At 48.4% G+C, this 23,855-nt stretch overlaps 1 protein-coding gene across 1 annotated transcript in view; it reads left to right on the plus strand.

The window, feature by feature from the left end:
* spire1a (spire-type actin nucleation factor 1a) overlaps nucleotides 1–23,855 on the plus strand; it is a 62,517-nt gene that overhangs the window by 11,436 nt on the left and 27,226 nt on the right. Inside the window, exons 4-12 of the mRNA XM_064979064.1 lie at nucleotides 3,752–3,979; nucleotides 8,588–8,713; nucleotides 10,949–11,017; nucleotides 11,531–11,695; nucleotides 16,691–16,774; nucleotides 17,264–17,393; nucleotides 21,609–21,719; nucleotides 22,417–22,562; nucleotides 23,713–23,794. Of these exons, the coding sequence (XP_064835136.1) occupies nucleotides 3,752–3,979; nucleotides 8,588–8,713; nucleotides 10,949–11,017; nucleotides 11,531–11,695; nucleotides 16,691–16,774; nucleotides 17,264–17,393; nucleotides 21,609–21,719; nucleotides 22,417–22,562; nucleotides 23,713–23,794 (1,141 nt within the window). The remainder of the gene's footprint in view (nucleotides 1–3,751; nucleotides 3,980–8,587; nucleotides 8,714–10,948; nucleotides 11,018–11,530; nucleotides 11,696–16,690; nucleotides 16,775–17,263; nucleotides 17,394–21,608; nucleotides 21,720–22,416; nucleotides 22,563–23,712; nucleotides 23,795–23,855) is intronic.

The raw sequence follows: 23,855 nt of genomic DNA on the forward strand, positions 1-23,855 counted from the left end.
AGAACCATTATAAGCCATTTGTACCAGCCGAGCATGACCCAGTGGTGTTTGTACCAGCCTAGCATGACCCAGTGGGGTTTGTACCAGCCTAGCGTGACATGAATGGTCCGTTGTGAAGCCCAGCAGTAAAGACCGCTTGGTGCTGAGCAGGGGTTTCTTTCTCATTCTTTATCACTTCCAGACGTTTGACTGACCCACTAAAATGGAAGGAAGACCGACGCTTTTCCCATCCTATGAAAACACTGAAAAAAGTTAACAGACTTAAACGTACATTGAATTTCACTGAAATAAAGAATAACCTTTGTCTTTATTGGTGTGATAATAGAAGCACAAGGCTGTGGAAATGCTCCCAGACTTTGATTTAACACATTATTTGGTTGTTGGTTACTACATGATTCAATACATGTTATTTCATAGTTTTAATGTCTTCACTATTCTACAATGTAGAAATAAAGGAACCTTTTGAATGACTAGGTGTGTCAACCTTTGACTGGTACTGTGTGTGATACGGGGAGGGACGGGACACTGTGTATGTGATCTCCATGGGTGAACTGCTCTGAGTGGTGTGATTGTTTACCCAGAGATCAGTTCTCTTGCTGTTCTGATCTGTATGGTCTTGGATCATTTGATCTCTGTGTGGGGCGGACAGCGTGTTTCACAGGATTGGCCTTGAAGGTTCTGTGCAGAACTGGCTACAGGAATGGCCCAGTTTTATGATATAACGGTTAGTTGTCAGTCAGCAGTCCCCGCGGCATGGGCCCGGCAGTCCCCTGCTGACATGAACTGTCATCATATTCCTCTTTTATGACATTTTAGAACTTGTTTTCAAATAATTCAGATTCTTGATGTTCACAATCGCTCTGTGCGATCGACTGCTCCACCTAAATAATAACCCGATAGTGTTGCCTCTCTCTCTGTGATTCAGCTGGTCAGTCTCTACTCTAAACACTTTTCCCTCTGGGTCTAATCTATCTCTCACTTTGTGTGGATCCTTGACCCACTTTCACAGTCACCTCCTCTAAGGGGAGGTTAGAACATGAAAACAGGAAATTGGTCAAACTATTCCTGAGCGACTAACCAACATTTCGTTTTTTTTTTTTTTTTAAACTAATTCACCGTTTGTTCAATTATTTGAATTCCATTACGTTTATTAGTTTCTGTAGAGTTAATTTAGAAATTTGAACTGTGTGATGTTGTAGTTTCCAACAGGCCAATATTCTAAGAAGTTCTGCGCATAAAATGTGGCAAATAACTACAATGACCATAATCCATTGCATGCCTGCTGAGACTTGTCTGTTCTGTGATGGAGAGGGATAGAAAGCAGTTGCTTACATGACCGAAGTGATTGATAGTTGGTATTCAGCAGTCATAAAAGTAGGACTTATTTACTTTTAAGGACTACTAAATTGTGATTTGTCAAACGGCGTAGGCAGAAGCTGTGTAGAGATGTGCGTGAGTAACGTGAATAAATTATGGATAATCAGTAATGTGCTGTCATTACCGCCAGGAGACTTATTCAATTCATTGTTGTTGCTAGGGGTGTCAACGTTAGATACGGTGGTGTTGCTAGGGGTGTCGACGTTAGATACGGTGGTGTTGCTAGGGGTGTCGACGTTAGATACGGTGGTGGTGCTAGGGGTGTCGACGTTAGATACGGCGGTGGTGCTAGGGGGGTCGACGTTAGATACGGCGGTGGTGCTAGGGGTGTCGACGTTAGATACGGCGGTGGTGCTAGGGGTGTCGACGTTAGATACGGCGGTGGTGCTAGGGGGTCGACGTTAGATACGGCGGTGGTGCTAGGGGGTCGACGTTAGATACGGCGGTGGTGCTAGGGGGGTCGACGTTAGATACGGCGGTGGTGCTAGGGGGTCGACGTTAGATGCGGTGGTGCTAGGGGGTCGACGTTAGATACGGCGGTGGTGCTAGGGGGTCGACGTTAGATACGGCGGTGGTGCTAGGGGGTCGACGTTAGATACGGCGGTGGTGCTAGGGGGGTCGACGTTAGATACGGCGGTGGTGTTGTGCTACTGTGGTGACTGTGTGAGGCATGGAAGAAAGTTAAGACATTGCAAGATGCAGTTTACCAAGACGTGCAGGGCGCTGTCTCTCTGTGTGGTAGACAGACGTGCAGGGCGCTGTCTCTCTGTGTGGTAGACAGACGTGCAGGGCGCTGTGTCTCTGTGTGGTAGACAGACGTGCAGGGCGCTGTGTCTCTGTGTGGTAGACAGACGTGCAGGGCGCTGTGTCTGTGTGTGGTAGACAGACGTGCAGGGTGCTGTCTCTGTGGTAGACAGACGTGCAGGGCGCTGTCTCTCTGTGTGGTATTTCAATATCTTTAAAACCATATGAGAATCATTAGCTTTTATAACCTTCAGTCTGTTTCCTTTTATCACATTTTGGACCAGAATGAAGCTCTTGCGCCGCTACCTATTGTTTCTGCGGTGAGGATTCAACATCTTCATCAAATGTTTTCAGAATTTATCTGCAGGTAACTGCTGAAAAACAGTAAGGGCCTACCAGTATGCAAATTAGGGAGCCCAATGTCTCTCACCAATGCAATTCAGTTCTAGACGATTTGTCCAGAAAGAGCCGTTTGTTCGTGGATAACCCATCACTAGGCTACACGGACGAGTCACTAGTGATCACTGGCAAGTCTCGACATGGGCTTGGAATCCAAGGAAAATACAAACAAGCTCTTTGGTTTACTTGCTGAGATACCATGGACATATGCATTCAGAGGATTAAAACCCCTTGATTTCATGTTGGTCTGGATTACAGCCTGAATTCACCATGGATTAAATAGATTCATTCTCTCAGACATCTACATATAATGCCCAAGTGAAAACAACATGTTTCTAGACATTTTTGCAATTTTATTGAAAATATAAATGCAGAACTGCTTCTCATTTCCATAAGTAGTCACACCTCAGGTAGGCAGCATCATGCTGGGGGGGGGGGGTTTTTGGAGGAAGTCTAGTGGTCAAAGTACTTCCTGAATGGGGGGGGGGGGGTTAGTAAATAAACACACACAGGACTCTGACATTGCTTGTCCCAATATTTATTTCTATATTAATTCCTTTATTTGATGTTTTTTAGATGTGTGTTAGGTGCTGCTCTTGGAGATGGGAACACAAGCACCTGCATTAACGTCTGCTAAATGTGTGTATGTGATCAATAAAATGTGATTTGATATCGTTAATTCTAGTGGGAGAAGGCTATACAGACTTATCTGACTAGTGAATGTAAACCTCTTTTTAAATGAAAAGAAGCCTAGTTCATTTATGAAGTGGGGAAAAAGTACTGTAGCTGTCTGACAATGAGTCTGTCATCAGATGTTTTAACCTGGCCTGTGCTGCCTGTCGATCACGCTCCACATGCCCACCCTGGTGCCCAGAGAGACGCGGATTAGGTTACATAATACTAAAACACTTCTGATTTATTTTAGTCCCCACATAGACAGATTTGTTATTTGGGTTCAGGAACTATTTTTGTCATGGTTTCTCTTGGGCCTGAGGTCATGGAACGTTACTTTGTGTGTCAGTTATTGAGGAGTTGGTTATCACCCTGATCTGATCTTGGATGGACAATCTGATACACTCAGTGTTTGTCTGGACTGGTCTTCATATTGTGTCTTTGGGGAATCCTAATGGTAGTAGGAGTTGGGAGCAGCGTCTGTAAGAGTTGGTTAGTGTCTACTGGCTCCGTATGTGGTGAATAACGGCCTGTTTTATTTTATTTTTTTGTCCTGTAGGTGATTGAATCTCTGGGAATCATGATCTACAAGGCGTTGGACTACAGTCTGAAGGAGAGCGAGGAGAGAGAGCTCAGTCCGCCTCTGGAGCAACTCATCGACATGATGACCAACATGGCAGAGAAAGACAGTGACCCCTGCCCTGATGAAGGTTACGAGGCCACCGAGGATGAGGAAGACCCAAACACTGTCTGTAATAATATTAAAAGATTCAGAGACGTCCTCACGGTACGTCCTGTCTGACTGTCCCGACGACATAGTTACCTGTAACATGTTATAATGGTACTGGTCTGACTGTCTCGACTACATAGTTACCTGTAACATGTTATAATGGTACTGGTCTGACTGTCTCGACTACATAGTTACCTGTAACATGTTAGAATGGTACTGGTCTGACTGTCTCGACGACATAGTTACCTGTAACATGTTATAACGGTACTGGTCTGACTGTCTCGACTACATAGTTACCTGTAACATGTTAGAATGGTACTGGTCTGACTGTCTCGACTACATAGTTACCTGTAACATGTTAGAATGGTACTGGTCTGACTGTCTCGACTACATAGTTACCTGTAACATGTTATAATGGTACTGGTCTGACTGTCTCGACTACATAGTTACCTGTAACATGTTAGAATGGTACTGGTCTGACTGTCTCGACTACATAGTTACCTGTAACATGTTATAATGGTACTGGTCTCATTGTCCCGACTACATAGTTACCTGTAACATGTTAGACTGGTACTGGTCTGACTGTCTCGACGACATAGTTACCTGTAACATGTTATAACGGTACTGGTCTAATTACTAGCCTGAGTGCCAGTCCTTTGTGCTGTCATGCCAAACTGTTTGTTTGGGTTTACAATGAGCAATTGAGTAGGCAAGATCTGGGACCAGGCTATAGGAGGAGACTACAGATCTGGGACCAGGCTATAGGAGACAACAGATCTGGGACCAGGCTATAGGAGACAACAGATCTGGGACCAGGCTATAGGAGGAGACCACAGATCTGGGACCAGGCTATAGGAGGAGACTTCAGATCTGGGACCAGGCTATAGGAGGAGATAACAGATCTGGGACCAGGCTATAGGAGGAGACTACAGATCTGGGACCAGGCTATAGGAGGAGACTACAGATCTGGGACCAGGCTATAGGAGGAGACAACAGATCTGGGACCAGGCTATAGGAGGAGACAACAGATCTGGGACCAGGCTATAGGAGGAGACAACAGATCTGGGACCAGGCTATAGGAGGAGACAACAGATCTGGGACCAGGCTATAGAAGGAGACAACAGATCTGGGACCAGGCTATAGGAGGAGACTACAGATCTGGGACCAGGCTATAGGAGGAGACTACAGATCTGGGACCAGGCTATAGGATACAACAGATCTGGGACCAGGCTATAGGAGGAGACTACAGATCTGGGACCAGGCTATAGGAGGAGGTAACAGATCTGGGACCAGGCTATAGGAGGAGACTACAGATCTGGGACCAGGTTATAGGATACAACAGATCTGGGACCAGGCTATAGGAGGAGACTACAGATCTGGGACCAGGCTATAGGAGGAGATAACAGATCTGGGACCAGGCTATAGGAGGAGACTTCAGATCTGGGACCAGGCTATAGGAGGAGACTACAGATCTGGGACCAGGCTATAGGATACAACAGATCTGGGACCAGGCTATAGGAGGAGACTACAGATCTGGGACCAGGCTATAGCAGGAGACTACAGATCTGGGACCAGGCTATAGCAGGAGACTACAGATCTGGGACCAGGCTATAGCAGGAGACTACAGATCTGGGACCAGGCTATAGCAGGAGACTACAGATCTGGGACCAGGCTATAGCAGGAGACTACAGATCTGGGACCAGGCTATAGCAGGAGACTACAGATCTGGGACCAGGCTATAGCAGGAGACTACAGATCTGGGACCAGGCTATAGCAGGAGACTACAGATCTGGGACCAGGCTGTAGCAGGAGACTACAGATCTGGGACCAGGCTGTAGCAGGAGACTAAAGATCTGGGACCAGGCTGTAGCAGGAGACTACAGATCTGGGACCAGGCTGTAGCAGGAGACTACAGATCTGGGACCAGGCTATAGCAGGAGACTACAGATCTGGGACCAGGCTATAGGAGGAGACTACAGATATGGGACCAGGCTATAGCAGGAGATTACAGATCTGGGACCAGGCTATAGGAGGAGACTACAGATCTGGGACCAGGCTATAGGAGGAGACTACAGATCTGGGACCAGGCTATAGGAGACAACAGATCTGGGACCAGGCTATAGCAGGAGATTACAGATCTGGGACCAGGCTATAGCAGGAGACTACAGATCTGGGACCAGGCTGTAGCAGGAGACTACAGATCTGGGACCAGGCTATAGCAGGAGACTACAGATCTGGGACCAGGCTGTAGCAGGAGACTACAGATCTGGGACCAGGCTATAGCAGGAGACTACAGATCTGGGACCAGGCTATAGGAGGAGACAACAGATCTGGGACCAGGCTATAGGAGGAGACTACAGATCTGGGACCAGGCTATAGGAGGAGACTACAGATCTGGGACCAGGCTATAGGAGGAGACTACAGATCTGGGACCAGGCTATAGCAGGAGACTACAGATCTGGGACCAGGCTATAGCAGGAGACTACAGATCTGGGACCAGGCTATAGCAGGAGACTACAGATCTGGGACCAGGCTATAGCAGGAGACTACAGATCTGGGACCAGGCTATAGGAGGAGACTACAGATCTGGGACCAGGCTATAGGAGGAGACTACAGATCTGGGACCAGGCTATAGGAGGAGACTACAGATATGGGACCAGGCTATAGGAGGAGACTACAGATCTGGGACCAGGCTATAGCAGGAGACTAGAGATCTGGGACCAGGCTATAGCAGGAGACTAGAGATCTGGGACCAGGCTATAGGAGGAGACTACAGATATGGGACCAGGCTATAGCAGGAGACTACAGATCTGGGACCAGGCTATAGCAGGAGACTACAGATCTGGGACCAGGCTATAGGAGGAGACTAGTAGGGCTGTGTCTCTTTCTCTCCAGCCTTCCCTCCTGCTCCTCTTGTGGGGCATCAGTATGTATAGGACTGTGGCGGCCTTCCCTCCTGCTCCTCTTGTGGGGCATCAGTATGTATAGGACTGTGGCGGCCTTCCCTCCTGCTCCTCTTGTGGGGTATCAGTATGTATAGGACTGTGGCGGCCTTCCCTCCTGCTCCTCTTGTGGGGCATCAGTATGTATAGGACTGTGGCGGCCTTCCCTCCTGCTCCTCTTGTGGGGCATCAGTATGTATAGGACTGTGGCGGCCTTCCCTCCTGCTCCTCTTGTGGGGTATCAGTATGTATAGGACTGTGGCGGCCTTCCCTCCTGCTCCTCTTGTGGGGCATCAGTATGTATAGGACTGTGGCGGCCTTCCCTCCTGCTCCTCTTGTGGGGCATCAGTATGTATAGGACTGTGGCGGTCATGACATTTCTTCAGCCGGTGATTGTGAAGCAAATAACTGCCTGTCTCACGGTAATTCACCAGTAGTTACCATGGACGATCTACGATTAAGACTATCCAACGGGACATTAAACTGTAATATCTCATGTTGTTGCGAGACGTGGCTGAATGATGACACTGGTCCATTTGACTGGGTTTTCCTTGCATCGGCAGGACAGAACAGCTACGTCTGGTAGGAGGGGTTGTGTAGAGTACCTCAAGCTGTAGACCACACTATCTACCAAGAGTTCTCATCTGTATTATTGCAGCTGTCTATTTACCACCACAGACCGATGCTTGCACTAAGACCGCACTCAACGAGCTGTAGCAGGCCATAAGCAAACAAGACCATGCTCATCCAGAAGCGATGCTCCTAGTGGCCGCGGATTATAATGCAGGCAAATTTAAATCCATTTTACCTCATTTCTACCAGCATGTTAAATGTGCAACCAGAGAAAATAACTCTAGACCACCTTTACTCCACACACAGAGACACGTACAAAGTTCTCCCTCGCCCTCCATTTGGTAAATAATAACCATAATTCTATCCTCCTGATTCCTGCTTACAAGCACAAACTAAAGCAGGAAGTACCAGTGACTCTCAATACAGAAGTGGTCAGATGACGCGGATTCAACACTACAGGACTGTTTTGTTGGCACAGACTGGAATATGTTCCTGGATTCATCCAATGGCATTGAGGAGTACGCCACTTTCGTCATCGCCTTCATCAATAAGTGCATCGATGAGTCATCCCCACAGTGACTGTACGTACATACAGTGCCTTGCGAAAGAATTCGGCCCCCTTGAACTTTGCGACCTTTTGCCACATTTCAGGCTTCAAACATAAAGATATAAAACTGTATTTTTTTGTGAAGAATCAACAACAAGTGGGACACAATCATGAAGTGGAACGAGCCCCCTGTAGAATAGCCTCGTTACTAACCTGTGCCCCCTGTATAATAGCCTCGTTATTGTTTTGTAAATTGCTTTTTTTTTTAAATAAAATTTTTAATCAACTCTTTTTCTTGAACTACATTGTTGGTTGAGAGCTTGGTAAGTAAACATTTCAGTCAGATTGTATTCAGCGCATGTGACATACAATTTGGGGTCTGAATACTTTACTAATGTATTGCATTTTTTATGTGTGTTCTAACTGATATTGTCCTGATAATGGATTACTTACTAGAGCCCGTTGCTAGGGAACATCATCCATCAACAACCTCTCTCTGTCACACTGTTCTGAGCTGTCATCTCAAGCTCCTTCCTCTAATGATCTGTGTATACATTAAATTATCAGTATGACTTTGTCTGCCGTCCCTCCTCCTTCTCCCAGCTGTGTACGTCCCACCTGCCCAGCCCCTCTGATGCCCCTAACCACTACCAGGCTGTGTGTCGGGCGCTCTACGCCGAGACCAGAGAGCTACGCAGCTTCCTGGAGAAGATCAGGAGTGCCAAAGAGGTGAGAACCGCCCCTGACACGTTTATTCACCCAATCCCTCACTCACTGTAGAGGTGAGAACCGCCCCTGACACGTTTATTCACCCAATCCCTCACTCACTGTAGAGGTGAGAACCGCCCCTGACACGTTTATTCACCCAATCCCTCACTCACTGAAGAGGTGAGAACCGCCCCTGACACGTTTATTCACCCAATCCCTCACTCACTGAAGAGGTGAGAACCGCCCCTGACACGTTTATTCACCCAATCCCTCACTCACTGAAGAGGTGAGAACCGCCCCTGACACGTTTATTCACCCAATCCCTCACTCACTGAAGAGGTGAGAACCGCCCCTGACACGTTTATTCACCCAATCCCTCACTCACTGAAGAGGTGAGAACCGCCCCTGACACGTTTATTCACCCAATCCCTCACTCACTGAAGAGGTGAGAACCGCCCCTGACACGTTTATTCACCCAATCCCTCACTCACTGAAGAGGTGAGAACCGCCCCTGACACGTTTATTCACCCAATCCCTCACTCACTGAAGAGGTGAGAACCGCCCCTGACACGTTTATTCACCCAATCCCTCACTCACTGAAGAGGTGAGAACCGCCCCTGACACGTTTATTCACCCAATCCCTCACTCACTGTAGAGGTGAGAACCGCCCCTGACACGTTTATTCACCCAATCCCTCACTCACTGAAGAGGTGAGAACCGCCCCTGACACGTTTATTCACCCAATCCCTCACTCACTGAAGAGGTGAGAACCGCCCCTGACACGTTTATTCACCCAATCCCTCACTCACTGTAGAGGTGAGAACCGCCCCTGACACGTTTATTCACCCAATCCCTCACTCACTGTAGAGGTGAGAACCGCCCCCTGACACGTTTATTCACCCAATCCCTCACTCACTGAAGAGGTGAGAACCGCCCCTGACACGTTTATTCACCCAATCCCTCACTCACTGAAGAGGTGAGAACCGCCCCTGACACGTTTATTCACCCAATCCCTCACTCACTGTAGAGGTGAGAACCGCCCCTGACACGTTTATTCACCCAATCCCTCACTCACTGTAGAGGTGAGAACCGCCCCTGACACGTTTATTCACCCAATCCCTCACTCACTGAAGAGGTGAGAACCGCCCCTGACACGTTTATTCACCCAATCCCTCACTCACTGAAGAGGTGAGAACCGCCCCTGACACGTTTATTCACCCAATCCCTCACTCACTGAAGAGGTGAGAACCGCCCCTGACACGTTTATTCACCCAATCCCTCACTCACTGAAGAGGTGAGAACCGCCCCTGACACGTTTATTCACCCAATCCCTCACTCACTGTAGAGGTGAGAACCGCCCCTGACACGTTTATTCACCCAATCCCTCACTCACTGAAGAGGTGAGAACCGCCCCTGACACGTTTATTCACCCAATCCCTCACTCACTGAAGAGGTGAGAACCGCCCCTGACACGTTTATTCACCCAATCCCTCACTCACTGTAGAGGTGAGAACCGCCCCTGACACGTTTATTCACCCAATCCCTCACTCACTGAAGAGGTGAGAACCGCCCCTGACACGTTTATTCACCCAATCCCTCACTCACTGAAGAGGTGAGAACCGCCCCTGACACGTTTATTCACCCAATCCCTCACTCACTGAAGAGGTGAGAACCGCCCCTGACACGTTTATTCACCCAATCCCTCACTCACTGAAGAGGTGAGAACCGCCCCTGACACGTTTATTCACCCAATCCCTCACTCACTGAAGAGGTGAGGTACCTGACTCTGCAGCAGCTGATCAGTTTGACATAATCTGTGTTGGAGAGGCCTGGAGTCTGATCAACAGCTCTAACAGTGGAAGTGTTTAAATGATCAATTAGCTGGAATGATCCCATATTCTGCAGACCATCAGTCTCTGATGTATCTAAATAGTCTACAGTGGCTTCCTCTCCTTCCCTACACCATGTGTCACCTGGCTGCTGTGTGTCACCTGGCTGCTGTGTGTCACCTGGCTGCTGTGTGTCACTGTGTGCCACCTGGCTGCTGTGTGTCACCTGGCTGCTGTGTGTCACTGTGTGTCACCTGGCTGCTGTGTGTCACTGTGTGTCACCTGGCTGCTGTGTGTCACTGTGTATCACCTGGCTGCTCTGACTGCAGTCGGATTAACTACTTTATCCTCCTTTACCTTACTTCTCTCGCTCTCCCCTCTCGCTCTTCTCTCTCGCTCCCTTTCTGTCTCCCCCTGTACCTTGTAGAACCTGCGGCGGATGGAGCGAGACACTGGAGAGGAACCAATCAGAGACGAGCTACAGAACGCTGACTGGGTAAGTGTAGTGTCCCCGCATCACTTTTTCAGGGGAAACGGAAGTTAGCTTGACTACTGTATCCCTGACAACCGGACTGTATCCCTGACAACCGGACTGTATCCCTGACAACCGGACTGTATCCCTGACAACCGGACTGTATCCCTGACAACCGGACTGTATCCCTGACAACCGGACTGTATCCCTGACAACCGGACTGTATCCCTGACAACCGGACTGTACTGTATCCCTGAGAACCAGAAGAATCCGCTGCGGACGATGTGGTAAGAAAGACCATAATTCTCTTATCGCTCAACACAGGAACAGTTGTGATACTTGACACCTAGATACTGTACAGCTCTAAATGTTGATACTATTGTCTGTGGTTGGGGTCAATTTCAATTCAGGAAGTACACTGAAAGTTGCATTCCAATTCTGGAAAATTAGGAAAATGTAGAATTGAAATTTGGTTTACTTTCTGAATTGAATTAGAAATGAAATGAACCCCAACCCTGCTATCATCCTGTCCCTCAGGCTAGGTTCTGGATGCAGGTGATGGGTGACCTGCGTAACGGGGTCAAGCTGAAGAAGGTCCAGGAGAGACAGTACAGCCCTCTACCTGTAGAGTTCCAGCTCACACCTTATGAGATGCTGATGGATGACATCCGCTTCAAACGATACAAACTACGGAACGTCATGGTGAGGGACTTAAACATGAAGAACATCACCTTAGAAAAACATGGTCCGTCATTCCTCTAAGTCATCGATACAAACTACGGAACGTCATGGTGAGGGACTTAAACATGAAGAATATCACCTTAGAAAAACATGGTCCATCATTCCTCTAAGGTGATATTCTTCATGTTTAAGTCCCTCAACATGATGTTCCGTAGTTTGTATCGATGACTTAGAGGAATGATGGACCATGTTTTTCTAAGTCATCGATACAAACTACGGAACGTCATGGTGAGGGACTTAAACATGAAGAACATCATCTTGGACCATGTTTTTCTCTCATTCCTCTAAGTCATCGTGAAGGGAGGGTCTCATCTGTTAGCCCGGTTCCACATCGCTGAGCTCATATTCATGAAACGTTGCAGAGTCCTGCTCTCTGATTTAGCTTTGCCTTTCAGGTCATAATGAATAAGATTGGCTGAACTGGAGGAGCTCATGCTATTTTCATGTAACTGTTAGTCTACACCTGTTGTTTACGAAGCGTGTGACATCTGATTGGATCCTGGATCAGCGTTTCTACTCTTCAGATGCTTTCTGGGTCCTGCTGTTTTTCATACATTCGGAAAGTATTCTGACCCCTTTCCCTTTTCCAAATGTTGTCACGTGTCAGCCTTGTTCTAAAAATGGATTTAAATAATTGTTTTTCAATCTACACACGATACGTTACCACTTGTTCAAGTCCAACACTGTCCGTCTCACACACACACACACACACACACAGTGTGAGAACAGTAATAATACCAGAGCTGCGGTTCAGATCTTGAGGGGTGCTGATGCTTTTGTCTGCTCCTATAGGAGGGAACAGCTTCAATATGGTCCTGTCATCATCATCATCATCATCATCATCCCTGTTTCTCCCTAAAAAAAAAAAAGTTAATCAAATCGACACACACTACCCCATAATGAAAAAGAGAGAACAGGTATTTAGAAATGTTTGCAAATGTATTAAAAATAAATATTTACGTAAGCATTCACACCCTTTGCTAAGGTCCCACAGTGGACAGTGCATGTCAGAGCAAAAACCAAGCCATAAGGTCGAAGAGCTCCGAGACAGGATTGTGTCAAGGCACAGATCTGGAGAAGGGTAACACAAATTATGCAGCGTTGAAAGTCCCCCAGAACACAGTGGTCTCTATCATTCTTAAATGGAAGAAGTTCAGAACCACTAAGACTCTTCCTGGAGGTTGGCCACCTGGCCAAACTGAGCAATCAGTTGTTCAGGGAGGTGACCAAGAACACCAAATCAGGCCTTTATGGTAGTGGCCAGACTCAAGCCACTCTTTAGTAAAAGGCACATGACAGCCCGCTTGGCGTTTGCTAAAAGGCAGCTAATGGACTCTCAGATCATGAGAAACAAGACTCTTTGGCCTGAATGCCAAGCGGCACGTCTGGAGGAAACCTGGCACCATCCCTACGCTGAGGCAGGGGCTGAGGCAGGGGCTGAGGCAGGGGCTGAGGCAGGGGCTGAGGCAGGGGCTGAGGCAGGGGCTGAGGCAGGGGCTGAGGCAGGGGCTGAGGCAGGGGCTGAGGCAGGGGCTGAGGCAGGGGCTGAGGCAGGGGCTGAGGCAGGGGCTGAGGCAGGGGCTGAGGCAGGGGCTGAGGCAGGGGCTGAGGCAGGGGCACTAGTTAGGATCAAGGGAAAGATGAACAGAGCAAAGTATATAAAGGTTAACCTGCTCCAGAGTGCTCAGGACCTGAGACTAGGGTTACAGTTCAGATTGAATCGTACTATACCAGCTCGGATGCTCGTCGGATGTGGCAGGGCTTGCAAACTATTACAGACCACAAAGAGAAGCACAGCCATAAGCTTCCCAGTGACACGAGCCAGCCAGACAAGCTAAATCACTTCTATGCTCGTTTCGAGGCAAGTCACACTGAAGCATGCATGAGAGCACCAGCTGGTGCGGATGACTGTGTGATCACTCTCCGTAGCCGATGTGAGTAAGACCTTTAAACAGGTCAGCATTCACAGGGCCAGATGGATTACCAGGATGTATACTGCGAGCATGCGCTGACCAACTGGCATGTCTTCACTGACATTTTTTAACCTGTCCCTGAATGAGTCTTTAATACCAACATGTTTCAAGCAGACCACCATAATCCCTGTGCCCAAGAACACTAAGGTAACCTGCCTAAATGAATACCGACCTGTAGCACTCACATCTATAGCCATGAAGTACTTTGAAAGGCTGGTCAAGGCTCACATCAACACCATTATCCCACAAACCCTAGACCCACTCCGATTTGCAACCAACAGATTCACATATGTGTTTTAGATTTTAGGAAAATGTAAATGTCATTTTTATTTAACTAGGCAAGTTGGTTAAGAACAAATTCTTATTTACAATAACGGCCAAACCCGGACAACGCTGGGTCAATTGTACACCGCCCTATGGGAGTCCCAATCACAGCCGGATGTGATACATCCTGGAATTGAACCAGGGACTGTAGTGACGTACCTTGCAATGAGATGCAGTGCCTTAGAACCCAGCGCCACTAGGGAGCCCAAATTATGCAATCTTTATTGCACTCCACACTGCCATTGAATACAGCTCAGCATTCAATACCATAGTGCCCTCAACTCATCACTAAGCTAAGGACCCGTGGACTAAACACCTCCCTCTGCAACTGGATCCTGGACTTCCCGACGGGCCGCCCCCAGGTGGTGAGGGTAGGTAACAACACATCCGCCACGCTTATCCTCATCACAGGGGCCCCTCAGGGGTGTGTGCTCAGCCCCCTCCTGTACTTCCTGTTCACCCACGATTGCACGGCCAGGCACAACTCCGACACCATCATTAAGTTTGCTGATGACACAACAGTGGTAGGCCTGATCTCTGACAACAACGAGACAGCCTATAAGGAGGAGGTCAGACCCGGCCGGGTGTTTCTAGAATAACAACCTCTTCCTCAACGTGATCAAGACGAGATGATTGTGGACTTGAGGAAAAAGAGGACCGAGCACGCCCCCATTCTTATCGACGGGGCTGCAGTGGAGCAGGTTGAGAGCTTCAAGTTCCTTGATGTCCACATCACCAACAAACTAACATGGTCCAAACACACCAAGACAGTCGTGAAGAGGGCACGACAAAACTTATTCCCCCTCAGGAGCCTGAAAAGATTTGGCATGAGTGCTCAGTTCCTCAAAAGGTTCTACAGCTGCACCGAGAACATCCAGACTGGTTGCATCACTGCCTGGTATGGCAACTGCTCTGCCTCCGACCGCAAGGCACTACAGAGGGTAGTGTGTACTGCCCAGTACATCACTGGGGCCAAGCTTCCTGCCATCCAGGACCTCTGTACAAGGTGGTCATTGGAAAGCCCTACAAATAGTCATAGCCACCCTAGTCATAGACTTCTCTCTACCATATGGCAAGCTCTACCAGAGCGCATATTCTAGGTCCAAAAGAGGCTTAACAGCTTTCCCCCCCCATTTTTATTTTATTTCATTGGTTGTCTCATAGGGTGGGGCACAACTTTCCAAATGCTCTGTATGTGTAGTGTTACATTAGCCTCTCTCCCTCAGTGACATGGGTAGAGATCTTAGAAACTAACAGTATAAAAGATAGGCTTCCCTGCACTCAACACATTCCAACTATATACCTTCCTCCAAAACCTTTAACTAGTGGTCTAGACCCTCCACTATATACCTTCCTCCAAAACCTTTAACTAGTGGTCTAGACCCTCCACTATATACCTTCCTTCTATAACCCTTAACTAGTGGTCTAGACCCTCCACTATATACCTTCCTCCTATAACCCTTAACTAGTGGTCTAGACCCTCCACTATATACCTTCCTCCTATAACCCTTAACTAGTGGTCGAGACCCTCCGCTATATACCTTCCTCCTATAACCCTTAACTAGTGGTCTAGACCCTCCGCTATATACCTTCCTCCTATAACCCTTAACTAGTGGTCTAGACCCTCCGCTATATACCTTCCTCCTATAACCCTTAACTAGTGGTCTAGACCCTCCGCTATATACCTTCCTCCTATAACCCTTAACTAGTGGTCGAGACCCTCCGCTATATACCTTCCTCCTATAACCCTTAACTAGTGGTCTAGACCCTCCGCTATATACCTTCCTCCAAAACCTTTAACTAGTGGTCTAGACCCTCCGCTATATACCTTCCTCCAAAACCTTTAACTAGTGGTCGAGACCCTCCGCTATATACCTTCCTCCTATAACCTTTAACTAGTGGTCTAGACCCTCCGCTATATGCCTTCCTCCTCTAACCCTTAACTAGTGGTCTAGACCCTCCGCTATATACCTTCCTCCTATAACCCTTAACTAGTGGTCTAGACCCTCCGCTATATACCTTCCTCCTCTAACCCTTAACTAGTGGTCGAGATCCTCCGCTATATACCTTCCTCCTATAACCCTTAACTAGTGGTCTAGACCCTCCGCTATATGCCTTCCTCCTATAACCCTTAACTAGTGGTCGAGACCCTCCGCTATATACCTTCCTCCTATAACCCTTAACTAGTGGTCGAGACCCTCCGCTATATACCTTCCTCCTATAACCCTTAACCTCTGGTGTAGGCCCTCTAAACCTCTGCACTCCATCAGTGACATGAATACATATATTTTCATATTCTCAGAACCCAACAGTATTAAACGACTCAACTTTAGTGTTTGGTCTCACATTCCTAGGACGCAATGATGACATTTTGGATGCGTTTGATGTTTCGATTTGTTTGTTTACTTTCTGCCCAATAGAAATGTATTGTCACTTCTCTTGTAAATAACAATAGAATATGTTTCTTAACACTTGTCCGGTCATGTGGATTCTCTCTACCATGATTACGGATGGTCTTGAATGAGGGAGAGAGTTCATCTACAAATATGAAAATCCCAAGACATGCTAACCTCTCTCCATTACAATAACAGCTGACGTTAGAATTTTGTGTGTGTGTGTGTGTGTACTCACTACCTCTCCTGCTCTGATGTTACTCCAGGTGAATGGAGACATCCCTCCCAGGTTAAAGAGCGCTCATGAGGTCATCCTGGACTTCATCCGCTCCCGACCACCTCTCAACCCTGTGAGTACTGCACTAGTCTCTGACCACCTCTCAACCCTGTGAGTACTGACCTAGTCTCTGACCACCTCTCAACCCTGTAAGTACTGACATAGTCTCTGACCACCTCTCAACCCTGTGAGTACTGTTCAATTATGTATATTATAAACTATATGAAATGTGAAAGCATGCATATCTATGGTGCAGACCTATTTCACATTGTTAACATGGTGGCGATTTTAAATAGTCTAGTGCGACAGACATGATGATGATGATGAGGCGGATGAATTGGGAAGATGGTGTGTCTGGCAGCCTCCTATTGCTATGACTGAGAGCACAGTTGTACACTCTAGACTGTAATTATTACCCTTGTGACGCCTTCTTGCTCCTAAGGGGATGAATCCAGTTTTGTTGAATTGAAAGGAAGGGCAGCTGCTTCAGTATGTTGCTTCAGTGCATGTTTTTATTGTGGATAGTTGAGCCTCCTACACAGAATTCATTATCTGCTTGTAGGTTACTGGAAGGAAGTTGAAGCCTCACCCTGCGTGGCCGCAGACCCTACATGAGCGTCTCTTAGAGGGCATCAAACGGGAGAGGAAGCTACGGCCTGTTTCACCTGACGTGACCCGACGCAATCGCCTGGGTGAGCAGGACACGCGCTCAGACGCGGCCCGGCTCGGCCGGTGTTACACAGAAGTTGACCCTCACTCCATTTCATTCCCACATATGACACATTATTATATATGTGTCACAGATTATAATTTGTGTACCTGGTCGGTTCCTTGATAATTTGTGAGATTGAGGGCATCTAGTGTAGGATGGCCAGGGTGTTAAGCATATCCCAGTTTAGGTCACCTAGCAGTACGAACACTGAAGATGGGGGGGGGGGGGGGGGGAGCAATCAATTCACATATGGTTTCCAGGGCACATGTGGGGGCTGACGGGGGTCTGTAACAGGCGGCAACAGTGAGACTTATTTCTGGAAAGGTGGATATTTAAAAGTAGAAGCTCGAATTGTTTGTGCACAGACCTGGATAGCATGACAGAACTCTGCAGGCTATCTCTGCAGTGGATTGCAACTCCGCCCCTTTGGCAGTTCTATCTTGTCGTAAAATGTTATAGTTAGGGATGGACATTTCAGGGTTTTTGGTGGCCTTCCTAAGACAGGATTCAAACACGACTAGGACATCTGTGTTGGCGGAGTGTTTTATTCACTGCTTTAACACAAACTTAGGGAGGAGGCTTCTGATGTTAACATGCATGAAACCAAGGCTGTTACGGTTACAGAAGTCAACAAATGAGAGCGCCTGGGGAAGAGGTGTAGTACTGGGGGCTACAGGGTTAACCTCCACATCACCAGAGGAGGAGAAGAGTATGGCTAAAGGCTGAAAGAACTGGTCGTTTCGTGCGTTCGGAGCAGAGTAAAAGGAGCAGATTTCTGGGCGCGGAGGAATAGATTCAAGGCTTAATGTACAGACAAGGATATGGTAGAATGAGAGTACAGTGGAGGTAAGCCTAGGCATTGAGTGACGAGAGGTTTTGTCTCTAGGGGCACCAGTTAAGCCAGGTGACTTCACGGCATGTGTGGAGGGTGGAACAGAAGGGCGAGCTAAGGCATATTGAGCAGGGCTGACACAGTGAAATGACACATCACTAACCAAAACCGCAATAGACAAGGCATAATGACATTAGGGAGAGGCATGTGCAGCCGAGTGATCATGGGGTCTAGTGAGCAGCAAGGTGAGCTAGAGGCATGGCGATTCAGACACCGAGCAGGCTCCCAGGCTAGCAGTGAGTTAGTGGAGCTAACATGATGCAGCCCAGGCTCCCAGGCTAGCAGTGAGTTAGTGGAGCTAACATGATGCAGTCCAGCCTCCCAGGCTAGCAGTGAGTTAGTGGAGCTAACATGATGCAGCCCAGGCTCCCAGTGCAGGCTAGCAGTGAGTTAGTGGAGCTAACATGATGCAGCCCAGGCTCCCAGTACAGGCTAGCAGTGAGTTAGTGGAGCTAACATGATGCAGCCCAGACTCCCAGTGCAGGCTAGCAGTGAGTTAGTGGAGCTAACATGATGCAGCCCAGACTCCCAGTACAGGCTAGCAGTGAGTTAGTGGAGCTAACATGATGCAGCCCAGACTCCCAGTACAGGCTAGCAGTGAGTTAGTGGAGCTAACATGATGCAGCCCAGACTCCCAGTACAGGCTAGCAGTGAGTTAGTGGAGCTAACATGATGCAGCCCAGACTCCCAGTACAGGCTAGCAGTGAGTTAGTGGAGCTAACATGATGCAGCCCAGACTCCCAGTACAGGCTAGCAGTGAGTTAGTGGAGCTAACATGATGCAGCCCAGACTCCCAGTACAGGCTAGCAGTGAGTTAGTGGAGCTAACATGATGCAGCCCAGACTCCCAGTACAGGCTAGCAGTGAGTTAGTGGAGCTAACATGATGCAGCCCAGACTCCCAGTACAGGCTAGCAGTGAGTTAGTGGAGCTAACATGATGCAGCCCAGACTCCCAGTACAGGCTAGCAGTGAGTTAGTGGAGCTAACATGATGCAGCCCAGACTCCCAGTACAGGCTAGCAGTGAGTTAGTGGAGCTAACATGATGCAGCCCAGACTCCCAGTACAGGCTAGCAGTGAGTTAGTGGAGCTAACATGATGCAGCCCAGACTCCCAGTACAGGCTAGCAGTGAGTTAGTGGAGCTAACGTGATGCAGCCCAGACTCCCAGTACAGGCTAGCAGTGAGTTAGTGGAGCTAACGTGATGCAGCCCAGACTCCCAGTACAGGCTAGCAGTGAGTTAGTGGAGCTAACGTGATGCAGCCCAGACTCCCAGTACAGGCTAGCAGTGAGTTAGTGGAGCTAACGTGATGCAGCCCAGACTCCCAGTACAGGCTAGCAGTGAGTTAGTGGAGCTAACGTGATGCAGCCCAGACTCCCAGGCTAGCAGTGAGTTAGTGGAGCTAACGTGATGCAGCCCAGACTCCCAGGCTAGCAGTGAGTTAGTGGAGCTAACATGATGCAGCCCAATTCAGTAAGTCAAATCACCTTTTCCCTTGTGTCCATTAAATTACTCTGACAATATCACCACCCATCTGATGAATGTCACGTTCAGACCCAAACACAGACAGACATGCTTTAAAGTGTGGGGTGATGGTTGGGTGGGGTAATGGTTGTTTTTTAAAATATTTTTATTTATTTTACCTTTATTTAACTTGGCAAGTCAGTTAAGAACACATTCTTATTTTCAATGACGGCCTAGGAACAGTGGGTTAACTGCCTGTTCAGGTGGCAGAACGACAGATTTGTACCTTGTCAGCTCGGGGATTTGAACTTGCAACTTTCCGGTTACTAGTCCAACGCTCTAACCACTAGGCTACCCTGCCACCCCGGGTAGGGTAATGGTGGGGTAATTGTTGGTTGGGTGGGGTGGGGTAGGTTTAGGGGTATGGTGGGGTAGGGTTATATTATGATTAGGTATGGTTAGTGCAGTGCTGACTAAAGGGCTTCCTAGAGGGGACGGATTACCCTGAAACACTAAAGGCTGCCTGGCTGGCCTGTCCGTCACCATGATTCACTATGGTATACAGGGCCTTGGGAAAGTATTCAGACCCCTTGACTTTTTCCACATTTTGTTACGTTACAACCTTTTTCTAAAATGGATTAAATTGTTTTTTTCACTCATCAATCTATACACAATACCCCATAATGACATCACAATACCCCATAATGACAAAGCAAAAACTGAAATTACATTTTCACAAGTATTCAGACCCTTTTAATCAGTACTTTGTTGAAGCACCTTTGACAGCGATTTCAGCCTGGAGTCTTAAGTATGATGCTACAAGCTTGGCACATCTGTGTTTTTCTTCTCTGCAGATCCTCTCAAGTTCTGTCATGTTGGATAGGGAGTGTCGCTGCAAAGCTATTTTCTGGTTTCTCCAGAGATATTCAATTGGGTTCAAGTCCAGGCTCTGGCTGGGCCTCTCAAGCGCTCTGGAGCAGGTTTTCATCAAGAATCTTTCAATACTTTGCTCCATCTTTCCCTCGATCCTGACTAGTCTCCCAGTCCCTGCCGCTGAAAAACATCCACACAGCATGACGCTGCCACCACCATGCTTCACCGTAGGGATGGTGCCAGGTTTCATCCAGTCGTGACTCTTGGCATTCAGGCCAAAGAGTTCAATCTTGGTTTCATCAGACCAGAGAATCTTGTCTCATGGTCTTAGTGTCCTTTAGGTGCCTTTTGGCAAACTCCAAGCAGGCTGTCATGTGTCTTTTACTGAAGAGTGATTTTCATCTGGCCACTCTACCATAAAGGCCTGATTGGTTGAGTGCTGCAGAGATGGTTGTCCTTCCAGAAGATTCTCCCATCTCCACAAAGGAACTCTGTAGGAACTCTGTAGGTCTCTGGCTGGCACAGAACTCTCGAGCTCTGTTAGTGACCATCGGGTTCTTGGTCACCTCCCTGGCCAAAGCCCTTCTCCCAGATTGTTCAGTTTGGCCGGACGGCCAGCTCAAGGAAGAGTGTTGGTGGTTCCAAACTTCTTCCATTTAAGAATGGTGGAGGCCACTGTGTTCTTGTTGAACCTTCAATGTTGCAGACATTTTTTGGTGCACAGATCTGTGCCTCGACACAATCCTGTCTGCTCTATAGACAATGGCTTGGTTTTTGCTCTGACATGCACTGTCAAAGAATGGCAACTGGATGCACCTGAGCTCAATTTCGACTCTCATAGCTAAGGGTCTGAATACTTATGTAAATAAGGTGTTTTAAAAAAAATACATTTGCAAACATTTCTGAACATGTTTTCGCTTTGTCATTATGGGGTAGTGTGTGTCGATTTAACTTTTTTTTTTTTTAGGGAGAAACAGGGATGATGATGATGATGATGACAGGACCATATTGAAGCTGTTCCCTCCTATAGGAGCAGACAAAAGCATCAGCACCCCTCAAGATCTGAACCGCAGCTCTGGTATTATTACTGTTCTCACACCTTTCGTGTGTGATGTACATAGTGTTGGACTTGAATGAGAGGAAATGTATTTCAGAATATTACCAAATTGTATCTGTAAAGTCAACTGCCTATTTGCTTCACTCTTGCGCCTTTACTAACAGTATCATCAATATTTCGTTGAGTTTTCCTTCTCACAGTAATAATTGATGTTGCCTCTAGAGGTAAACCAGTTTAACCCAATGAGTCCCATCGTAATGCTGGTGCCTTTTTTAAACATTGTGTTTCTGTACTTACAGCGTTTATACAATTCCACTAAGCTATATGGAATGTTTTTAAGAAGGTCATACCAAAGATAATCTTGATTTAGAATTGTAGGACCCCTTGAAGTATAAAAAATATATCCAGTATACATAATGATTTGATTAATGTGGTATTATTGTTGGCCTTGCTGCTATCAGCCCGTACAAACGCCGTGAACAACAGAGCCCTCCCCCCCCAAACAAAAACAAGGTTTGTTCTGAAGTGTCTGTCAAATATCTGAGACATATTTATTTTTATACATGTATTTAACCCCTTATTTTAGGCATCGAACAGTCTCCAGTACGAGTCAAAAGTTTGGACAGGCCTACTCAAAGTTTTTTCTTTTTTTCTCTATTTTCCTGTCTCCCTGTGACTAATGTTCTCCTTTGCCTCTGTCCTCTGACTCCTCCCACAGACTTGTCCAGTCCAGATGCCCCCAGGAAGCACGCCGCCAGCATCCTGTCCTGTCCACCAGCTCCCGGGGTGGGAGGGGCTCTGAGTCAGAGGAAGAGGCTCCTGAAGGCGCCCACGCTGTCTGAACTGGAAAGCTCAGAGTCCGATGTGCGTGTGTGTGTGTGTGTGGATAGAAAGTGATTGTTTGTGTTATCCATACACCACTTACAATAAAGCCTTTTTTTCTACAACGAGGAGTACAAGAAAGCTCTTGACTTGTACACACAAGTGTTTCTAGTCCTTTATCCAGAGTGTCTAGTCCGCGTCGTCCAGGGTGTCTAGTCCGCGTCGTCCAGGGTGTCTAGTCCGCGTCGTCCAGGGTGTCTAGTCCGCGTCGTCCAGGGTGTCTAGTCCGCGTCGTCCAGGGTGTCTAGTCCGCGTCGTCCAGGGTGTCTAGTCCGCGTCGTCCAGGGTGTCTAGTCCGCGTCGTCCAGGGTGTCTAGTCCGCGTCGTCCAGGGTGTCTAGTCCGCGTCGTCCAGGGTGTCTAGTCCGCGTCGTCCAGGGTGTCTAGCCCGCGTCGTCCAGGGTGTCTAGCCCGCGTCGTCCAGGGTGTCTAGCCCGCGTCGTCCAGGGTGTCTAGCCCGCGTCGTCCAGGGTGTCTAGCCCGCGTCGTCCAGGGTGTCTAGCCCGCGTCGTCCAGGGTGTCTAGCCCGCGTCGTCCAGGGTGTCTAGCCCGCGTCGTCCAGGGTGTCTAGCCCGCGTCGTCCAGGGTGTCTAGCCCGCGTCGTCCAGGGTGTCTAGCCCGCGTCGTCCAGGGTGTCTAGCCCGCGTCGTCCAGGGTGTCTAGCCCGCGTCGTCCAGGGTGTCTAGCCCGCGTCGTCCAGGGTGTCTAGCCCGCGTCGTCCAGGGTGTCTAGCCCGCGTCGTCCAGGGTGTCTAGCCCGCGTCGTCCAGGGTGTCTAGCCCGCGTCGTCCAGGGTGTCTAGCCCGCGTCGTCCAGGGTGCCTCGCCCGCGTCGTCCAGGGTGCCTCGCCCGCGTCGTCCAGGGTGCCTCGCCCGCGCCGTCCAGGGTGCCTCGCCCGCGCCGTCCAGGGTGCCTCGCCCGCGCCGTCCAGGGTGCCTAGCCCGCGCCGTCCAGGGTGCCTAGCCCGCGCCGTCCAGGGTGCCTAGCCCGCGCCGTCCAGGGCGCCTCGCCCGCGCCGTCCAGGGCGCCTCGCCCGCGTCGTCCAGGGGCAGAAATGATCTTGTTTGCTGAGGAGCAGGTTCTTGTGTAATGGTAGTCTGTCTCCATCAGTCATGTGTATCTCCTCATTAACAGGATGAGCCCAGCCACAGCTCCTCCAGTCGGTCAGCATCCGTGTTGGACGCCTCGTCTCCGGGATCTGTCCTGGGGAAGAACGGTGAGATACTTTCGCTCTGTTTATTTTTATATATCTCTCTTTGTATTTATGAATTCATAGT

Source organism: Oncorhynchus masou, chromosome 12 (genome assembly GCF_036934945.1).
Source record: "Oncorhynchus masou masou isolate Uvic2021 chromosome 12, UVic_Omas_1.1, whole genome shotgun sequence".
NCBI lineage: Eukaryota > Metazoa > Chordata > Actinopteri > Salmoniformes > Salmonidae > Oncorhynchus > Oncorhynchus masou.